At 40.4% G+C, this 9,848-nt stretch overlaps 1 protein-coding gene across 1 annotated transcript; it reads right to left on the bottom strand.

Annotated features, from left to right (window-relative positions):
* Nucleotides 1–396: 396 nt before the first annotated feature.
* On the bottom strand, nt 397–7,966 carry cldn7a (claudin 7a). Its single transcript, XM_079371251.1, has 4 exons — nt 7,226–7,966; nt 4,572–4,736; nt 2,449–2,533; nt 397–1,401 (listed from the first exon to the last, which is right to left on the bottom strand). The coding sequence occupies exons 1-4, from the start codon at nt 7,446–7,448 to the stop codon at nt 1,233–1,235; spliced, it is 642 nt and encodes a 213-aa protein (XP_079227377.1). The 5' UTR covers nt 7,449–7,966; the 3' UTR covers nt 397–1,232.
* Between the last annotated feature and the right edge of the window lie 1,882 nt (nt 7,967–9,848).

The following is a 9,848-nucleotide window of genomic DNA, read 5'->3' as shown; positions in this document are numbered from 1 at the left end:
ATTCATAATTAAAACATGTCATGTTGCATGCAAGCTTTGAACATGATTCATCACTGTATGTTTCAATCCCCCTGCTGTTTAAAAAAAAAAAAAGTAGCATCCTCTTTTCGAAAATAAGTTGTCTTTTTCAAAAGGAAGATAGATACGTCTTGTTGTTTTCTGCCACTCATAAACTACAGCATTTTCACACTGATGAAAACCAGTTTATTTTATTATGTGAAACATGATCTTTCATGAAAAAGAAAAAAGGTCAGTCAAGTCAGTTTTCCTGACCATAACACAATCCACAATGTTGCATGTTCTTTATTGTTAAAGTATTGTTGAAAGGGTTAAAAACCTTAAACTCATTTTTCGTAATACCAATATCCGCTACAGTGTATAAAACTATGGCATTAAAAAAAAAACAGCCCATAATGCTATTAATAAAAATATGACTTTACATCTCTGAAAGCTAGTTAACTGATGATATAAAACTACACGAGAGCGAAAAGCTCGTCCTACGTGTGGAAAAATAAATAGAGGCACTGTCGTCTCACGGTGGCTGATAAGGAGGGCTATTAGAGCGACTGTGACTACATGATAAAATATTTCATGGGCGAGCAGGGTTTGTAACACGCTGGTGTGAGAAATGGGAGGGGGTCTGTAGTAAAATGTCTGAGTGTGATCTGGTCAACCTACACACTGAGCCCCGTCTGTGAAGTCACACCCTGCTCAGTGCAGCGCCTAAATTAGAACCAGCAACAGCTCAGATGAAAACACTGTATTGTCACTTTGTGTGTCTCTGTTCCCCTGATCCACAGCTTAGCCACCAAAGCCAAATTAATGACTTTTAATTACATGACAAATGCTAACAGATGCTAGTTCTAACATGGAGGTGCAAGTGTTGGCTGAGATCCACCTTTTAAGCTACAACTGGAGAAGTGGCTTGTATATAAAGTCATGGGATCCAATTATAATGTATTTGTGAAGATCACTTGTAAACAATTGTGGAATGTGTGGATGGGCTGAGATACATCATTCATAAAACAATTGAGTCTTGCATGATATAAAGAGGTTATCAAAGGCTGGCAGGGTCAAAAGTAAAAAAAGGGTCCCATCTCAGGAGTGCTGTGCCTCTGTGTATCACATTTTCCCTAAAGGCATCAGTTTTTCTTTTCTTCCCTAGTGCTGCGGAAATGGAGGTAAACTTCTTTGTCAGCTCTTGCAGGACTGCCAAGCTCTAGGGGGCGCTCTCACACGTATTCTTTAGTGCTGCTTGGAGGACCAGCACGGGAACTGGCCATGGACGGGTACTTAGATGCATGTTTCTTTCGTGGGCAGGAAGCGGCCAACATGGCACCGCCCAGGACGTCTAGAAGGGCGCCCCCCCAGGCGATGAAGATGGCTGCACCAAACTCAAACCTGGGGAAGAGGAGATATTGTTTACATCGTTGGAGTAGACAAATAAATCGAACCTCTGGCACCTCACCTCTGTTCCCATCAATTCAATTTCAGTTCTAAGTCTCGTCAACGTTCAAATCTGGGATTTTGAAAGAATCATTATAAAGCTAGACTGTCACGTTTTCTGAACTGTAGCGCCTGCAATGTTTTAGTTAAACCTAAAACCTGAACTATTTGATGTTCTTTAAGCTTTATAGGCTTTTGTCAGACCTCATTAAGTAACAGACAGCCAACACAACAGATTTGTTTCTTATGGTTTCAAGAACATGACATTTCTTGGGTCAGAAATTACATTTTGCTGTTAAGCAAGTTCATTACAAAGAAACATATAGACATTTTCAACAACATTCAGCGTCAAAGAGATAAGACTTGGCAGGGGGCGCAATGACACAAACCACTGGTTTCTCAAAGGAGATTTATAGAGTCATTTTTGGCCAAATATAAATGATGAAAATAAGGGTAAGGTAGTTTATATGAGTTCATGCAAAAAGGCCATATGTTGGCAAATATGGGACCATACTTAGAAAATTAAAGGATGTATTTGACATTTTGGTAAATTAAAGTATTCACTCTGAACTAACCATTTGAAGAAGAGCCATACCAGCACATAGCAATGAAGATTTGTATTTTAAAAAAAGTTTAATATTTTAGTTTGTGTCATTTCATACATTTAGAAAGAAACATGCTAGTTGTTTTTAAAATCTGTTTTCTACTCTTTAAACTAAGCTAATATGAGCTAGGTTAGCTGTCTTTATGTTTACATTTAGCTAACCTTTAGCTATTTTAACCCTATATTCACTCAAAACACTACTGACTAGCTGGCTAGCTGTCCTGACGTAAGATATTCATTTAACTTATGAGCATCGTTGTTTCAGCTGTTTTCCCTTTTCATGCTAAGCTAATCATCTTATGTAACTCTGATAGCAAAGGAACGAGCCATTATCTAAATATGTGACTAAACAGTTCTTTGTATTCCTTATGAAGCATGTTTTATTATTTTTTGCTTACTTGGTGTTGACTGGAGTGTATGGATTATAGAAAGCCCGGATCACATTGTGAGCAAACCAGGAGCATGCCACGATGGCACAGAGCCCTGAGAGGAGAGAAAAGGAACAACAAAAGATCAATCAGTCCATCAGTAAAGCATTAGAGAGTAGTAATGCCTCTTTATGTTCTGTATGTGCACCAGGCGGCTAGCTGACTTCAGCTCAATTAGCTTTTAGTGTTTCTGTTCTTTTCAGAGCCAGTTAAATCTCCTTTGTTAGGTCCGGCGCCAGGAGTACTGGACTGAAGACCCCTGGAGCAAAAGAGTGGGAGGAAGGCTTTCTGGACAAGGGATCAAACCTCCTCCTACCTACTGTATCATTTCCACGAGATGAGCATGGCTGGCTTTGATAAAAAATACATAAGCTTGTATTCATTACCATGGGGCCCAGAGATGACCAGCCAAACAACACCTCCTCTGCCAACGTGTGTAACGGCATCATTAAGTTCAACTTTGTGCTTCTCAGAAACTTCTCTGGTACAATTTTATTTAAAGACAATAAAGTCAACTAAGCAGAGTAGATGAAACGTTCTTAAGTGAAGCAGCAGATGTGTTTTCTTATGAAATGTCTCAGTTTGTCCATCACATACATTTTACATGTCCCTTCAGAGTAAGTTGTAATCTTTTAGGTGTTCTGTTTGCCTTCCTGAATAGCTCCAACAAATGTGTGGGTAATATCTGCAGACTGTGTTATGTGTGATATGTGTTGAGTGTTAGTAAGCTCATGTTCACTTGTTAAAGCTCAAAAAGGAAAGATTTCACCAACATCATTATGATGTGGACAATATAAGCATGCAGACATTAGCATTGAACGCAGCAAACAGAATTAGCTTCTTCTCATTTAAAAGTCAAACGTTGGTTTCCAACATTTGGAAACATACATAACACATATGTGTTATGCATGTATGTTATGTATGTTTTTCAACACATATGTGCGCTTGAAACCAAGTGCACATATTTCAGTTGAAAATTTGTTTAAGAAACATCTATGGTTCAAAAAGGGCCGTTTGTCGCCGACCTCTTAAAGACGGAGACATTTTAGGACAGAGAAAACATTTCACTGAGAGATCTGCTTGTCCCACATTTACACATATAAAAACAGTGATGCTCAAGTTTCATCCCATATATTTTCTTAAATGATTGACTTGCTGAGCAATGCATCATTGTCACCAACAAATAAACTAATGACGATAGCCTTATTTCAACTCAGCATTCTCCATGTAAGCCAGGGCTCCCCACCTTCTCACACCAATTTCTGTCAAACCCCTTTCCCTGTTGTCAGGTTATCTATCAATTACATTAAACCTCTGCCTGCTAGTTGGAGCTGCACAGTAATTACCTGTCTTTTTCTGAAGAGAAAGTTTGAAACTGACATCTTTACAATGCCTCTGTACCGCTCTGAACCTTCCTGTTAACATCATACTGCCATTAAAGCTACATCTATGATGTATGCATAAAGAATAGAAACCACTGACATTACATCATTCTGAAGGCCAGATTTCACCAACAGCTGGGAAAAATAATTTGGGGAAATGTCACGACAATCATCATTTCCACAGTTAGTGCTCACTGGGAAGCCGTTAAAAGTTGTATATGCCTCAAAGTTACAAATGCTGCAAACTGCATGGATTAGTTCTTATTTCTTAAATAAATCACAAGCATCTTGGGCGTGGCCAAAGACCTGGATGACTCCACAGTGTCCGTGCTAAACTGCTTAAGGTGCCGGAGGTGATTCTTGGCATTACAATTAACTAAATCCCTGGCTCAGGAAACATATAAACCCAGTAAATATTGAGAATACAAATTAATTTTGGACTTCAAGCATGCTGCCCTCTTCCTGGATCTCCCTTTATCCCAGTTTTAAGTGCTAAATATTGCTTAGTGCTGATGATGGATTAATGTTGTGTCTTTGTAGATAATATAAAAAAGGATTATGTATTTTACTCGCTCTTTTGTAAAGTCTTAAGATAACATTTATGAATTGGGGCTACACAAAAAAAAAGACTGTCTGATAAAATAGGAAGTGCTTCGATGAAACTCCACATTACATGATCATGGTTGAATTAGGATCATTATGCATCCTCACCTCCAACAAGCAGGATGATTCCTCCTGTCATCGCAATGCGGGTCTTTCGTAGTTTGTCATTACCTGCACAGGTGGTGCACTTCATTCCCATGCAGGCCACACCCAGACCTGCGAGGGACACAATGATACCGACGATCATCAAGGCTCGAGTCGCCTGAAGAGAACCTGGAGCAGACGGACAGAAGGGGAAAAAAAACAAGTATGAGAGGAGTGCAGGACAAATGTGTTGGCTCAGTTGGGGTGGGACCTCATGGAGGGTGTTTCTCATTTCTGGAATGTAGGAGTGAAGCTCAAAAAGGTAAAACATGAAAAAGCAAATACACAAAGAGCATATCAAGTCAGGTAATCAATCCGACATGAAATAGGAAATGATGAGGGGAGACTAATAAACCGATCTGGACCTATCAGAGAGGCTTTTTGTGTGTCCAGAGGTTGTGAATTACATTCTCATGAGACCGCCAGGACATTTTAATGTGAGCTTTTCCTGGAAGAGAAACCATGGGATACACAGAGACACACATCAGCGCACACAAACAAAGGAAAAAAAACACTCTTTCTTTCTCTCACTCTCACTCCCAACTGTTGTTGTGTGAGGGGCCAGCCCGGCTGAAACCCTACTGTAAGGACCCTCATCTATCAGTGACCCCCTCTCCTCGCACTATAAACCTATCACAGGGAGAGCCCCCACCCCCTTCCCCACTATCCACCTAGAACCAGTCTGTGCCAGTCTAGGCCATCCCTGCCCAGCCCAAACAAACAAAACTCTCCAGCAGTAAGGGAGGGATGGAGGGATGTGTCGAGAGAGAGGCAGAGGAGAAGAAGAAGAAGTTGTAGAGGAGAGGGAGAGAAAGAAAATAGAGGGGGGGGGGGGGGGGGGGGGGGGGGGGGGGGGTTGCACAGTGTCCTGCATAAACCATCGATTTGCACACAGGGCGACACACATGGTAAGGCTTCCTTGAATAGTTATGAATTTAAGGCTTATAATCAAATCGGCTATGGAGAAAATTATTTTTATTTATTCTATTTTTTTTTACTTCCTGAACCACACTGTTGAGCCCACTTCAATAGGATACGAAACAATCCCATACAATAAGACAGGATAGGATTGGATAGATACGATATGTAGATGCAGTAGATATACAATACAAAGATGTGATGCAAAGTTACAATCCGAAGATATGATAAGATTCGAGCAATGCAAAATGAAAGGATATGATGTCCTGGCTGAAAGGAACATTAACAATATCACGAAACATCAACCTGGGATTTGTGACAATGGTTATTATTTCAACTGAAAATACTGGACAACAGTTATGAAGCACAACTGCTGATGTCAGCATTAAACCTATTCCGAGAGCTGTAATGATAGCTCTAGGTTTAGCATTACCTAATCAAACAAAGTTATTCCATCATAACAGTAGAATCTAAGTTGCTAGAAAATGCTAAGGGTTGCTAACGTTAGCTTACTGTAACAAATGGTAATTAAATTTTAACGTGAAAAATGACCACATTTTCCCACCGGATTTTACCTGTGCATTGTTTTTCTGTTTTTCATCCAGCAGGACGATATTGAATCATGTTAATTTTTTAGATGGTAAAAGATTTACTTTTGTTTGAACAATAACAGTCTGTTTCTAAAACGTTTATTTTGTTCTTCCAAAGCAAATGCATACAATTTGGGCCTTTAGGTGACACAACAGTAAGTAGCCTGAAAGTCTTGAATCCTTCTCAGCATTAATGCTTTATTGGAAAGTTACACTCCAGTCCCATGTTAAAGTAGCCAGTCAGTTAGTTTTGAGTAACAAGAGAAAAGAAGCTTTGAGACTGGTTGTAACTTTCCCCAAATGCTTGATAATCTCTTGAATGTCATTTTGAGAGGCTGAAAAGTCGTCAGGTTTCTTGCAGTCGTCTCTGCATGCAGGGCAGATGATATTAATAAAAACATTAATGTATTCAGACCAGATTTCCGACTATGCAATATGATTTAGTGTGCCTTTCTGCACTGTATGATGCACATTTTTTTTGGGAGATGTGCATGTGCTGTTGAGATGCCTATGCTGCAGCAGAGGCGTTACCATGGTGACCTTTCCTGTGAAAATTTGACAATAATTGTTATGGCATTACCTTGTAATAAGTGTAGTGTAGTTTTGTTTTACAGGAAACTAGCTCTTGAGAATCACAAAGAAAAAGCTATCACTCAAGTTTAATAACTCTGCACAAGACTGTTTGTCCTGTACTCATCCATCCAGGAGGCTTCACCCGGGATCATAGAATTAGCTCTGCGTTAAGGCACCATGTAGTCTCCTGTGTGTTGGGATGTGAAGACATGTTAAGAGGAGGATTGGGAGGGTTTCTCAAAATGCAACATTGTGAGGTTAAGGTTTCTAAGAAATGCTTTAAAGGAATGCAATGAATCTGTTGAAACTCTTTTTCCTGGGACAGCTCAGGTTCCTGCTCTGTGGACAAGACAATGTCCCACTGACACATTACAGTAATCACTGTTGGGAGAGTGTCCACGAGGTCAGTAATTATGGCATGATTGGCCTGTCATACATGGAGAGCAAAGCGATAACAGTGTGATCCTTTGAGGTCTCTCACAGGTGAAGCAGCAGCTGGTGAAGCTCAATGACTGACACTTGAAGTAGGGTACTTACTGTCCAGCTGCAGGATGGAGTCGTAGATTTTACACTGCAGCTGCCCGGTGCTCTGAAAAGCGCAGGACATCCACAGTCCCTGGTACATGGCCACAGCTGTGATGATGTTGTCCCCGATGTAAGCTGACATCTTCCACTGCGGTAAAATAGTCCCGAAGATCAACCCAACGATGCCGAGAAGAGAGAGGAAAAATCCAAGCAGCTGGATACCGGAGTTTGCCATCGTCACCAAAATAAGTTTTTCTTTTCTCCCTTCACTTTTTTGTGGTCCTCGGTGACCTCTCCTCTCCTCTCCTGCAAACTGCAAAACTTAAATGTTTTAATTAAGATCCGGTGGCTGTTCCTAAGTATTGCACTTTAAAGCTGCGTGCACCGTCCGGAGTTCTGTATCGGGGGGTCCTTGCGCGAGGATGGGCAACAGAGATGTGGGTGATGGTGTGAGGTGGGTGTGTGATTTCTACTGCCTGCTGATCTCCTGAGGTCGCTGCTGGGAAATGTCCCCCAAAGCAACAGGTTGTCCGTCCACACAACACTTCATCATTTCCACTGTCACATCCAATAACTCTCTAAAAGTGCAGAATCTTTTAAAAAAAACAAAAACAAACGACAGATCTTCAGTTAGATTTTAAAAGCTGCTGGTAGAGGCGATGGGAGAAACCTACCAGCGTCCAATCAAATTCATAGACAGGCAAATGTGTTTTTTATGCGTCACAGTTACTTTAAGAGGTAGAACTTTATGACTTAAAAAATTAAACTGTTAATTGATAGCTTACTTTGTTTATTAATTATCTTACTATTAACAAACAATGCACTTATAATAAATGATATTAGTGACTCTATCATTATCTTTCTTTTTTTGTTTGTCATACAGAGTTTTTGGATTGTATTCTGATAACAGACAATAATCGATCACATCGAACAGTTTTTGACCAACAAAAAGAAGCAATACATACTGATTATAATAGGATACATCAAGCATTTAAAGACACAAAATAGCACATTTAACCAGCAAACATTTGTCAAAATCGCAACCATAAATTGATCAGACATCTGCCATCTACAACTGCAGTCTACCTGCAAGTCAGAGTATAGAGCGGTGGTTCTCAATTGGTGGGTCGCAACCCAAAGGCTGGTCACGGAGATGCTTTCAGTGGGCTTTAATGACCAGGTGGCAACATCTGTGTATATGTGTTCTTCATAGTTAGGTGATTAGCTGACATGATTGACAGGTGGGCACTATGTGACGGTTCATCAAGAGGGTTAAAACCTGCCACAGCTCCAGCTGTTAGCCTGTCGTGAGGTTGACTCAAAGTTGGGCTGAGACAGGATTTCCAGAATGACGACGGCTGCCGATAAGCCTCTGGAGCACCCTGCAGTCGGCTCCATCAGTCTATGGTCACAACCCACTTTTGCCGGAATCAAAAAGTTTATGAATCAATTTGAAACATTTTTGTTCATGTTGTTTTTCCATTTCTTCTTCGTTCTGAAGTGTTTTGTACCTTCTGAGGTTCTAACTGCACAGTTTTACAAACATGATGAATCTGGTTGGTAGTACCTGAAATTTGGGTTAGGATGTTTCATAAAGGAGCTGGTGGTGGGTCATGAGGTTAGACCAGTTAAAAAACAATGGCATAGATAGTCAGTTTGAATAATTATCCCACTTTAAGTTGAATCTTTAATGAAGTTTGCGATACAGATTTAAGCTAACTTAAAGCTTTAGCGTTGTTTTTCCAGTATTGATGAAAAGTGAAAAGGGGTTAAAGGTCAGTAGGTTTAGTGTCAGGGTCACGTTTTGACCTCTGCTTTGGCCTACAAATACTGTCTACACTGTAAATAAAGTCCACATACACCTACTGACCCAGATTGATGCGATAACTCTGGTATCTGTCACTGTACAATGTAGACTAAACCCCTTCTGTCCTGGTACTTCAGATCACCAATCAGTGGCTCCGGACAGTTTTATGACCTTCCTGCGGCATGTGCAGAGACACCGAGTTAAACGTCAGGGTCAGTATGGGAAGACACGATGTTAAAAACACAAAATAAAGTTTAAGATTTTAACAGTATATTGAGCAGCTGGAGGAGCGAGATGAAAACTGAACTTAGTCACAGGGACTGTTCCGTTTCATGTAGTGGACTTAGGTGTGCTTGTTTAGCATATCCAGGAACTTTAATTTATGATTTTGTTTCAAATATATGAACACACATCTCATTTCAAAAGAGAGACTTTTTATGTGTCCGGTATTTTGTTGAAAAGTAATATTAGGTTCCATAAATGGCCGTCTTGATGCTGGAAATGCTTTCTCAGCCTAACGACAGCCTTGAGTCACGCTAACGACAGGCTGAGAGCTGGAGCTGAGGCGGGTTCTAAGGCGGGTTCTTACTGTTACAGTAACAGTAACTTTTATTCGCATGTTGCTCATTGGCTGCTTGACGAGCAACGCTATTGGATTGAGGGCTTCAATCTATTTTGGGGCGGTTTAGTACCACCAATGACCTCCATATCATACTATAAAGTTTAAGTCCGGGCATTTCTCAAATACACAAAGTTGCATCACATGATTTCTTAATCTCAGTGTGACATCATATTTAGTATGAAGGGTAGTAAAGGGGTTTTGGACAC

The sequence above is a fragment of the Symphodus melops genome (assembly GCF_947650265.1).
Source record: "Symphodus melops genome assembly, chromosome: 20".
NCBI lineage: Eukaryota > Metazoa > Chordata > Actinopteri > Labriformes > Labridae > Symphodus > Symphodus melops.
This window is presented reverse-complemented; position numbering and strand designations above follow the sequence as displayed.

Coding starts and splice junctions, on each gene's coding strand:
- cldn7a (XM_079371251.1), bottom strand. CDS start 7,448: ATGGCAAACTCCGGTATCCAGCTGCTTGGATTTTTCCTCTCTCTTCTC. Junction 2,534..4,571: donor AATCATCCTGCTTGTTGGAG/GTGAGGATGCAT, acceptor CTCTCCTCTCAG/GGCTCTGTGCCATCGTGGCA. Junction 1,402..2,448: donor TACACTCCAGTCAACACCAA/GTAAGCAAAAAA, acceptor CCTCTTCCCCAG/GTTTGAGTTTGGTGCAGCCA.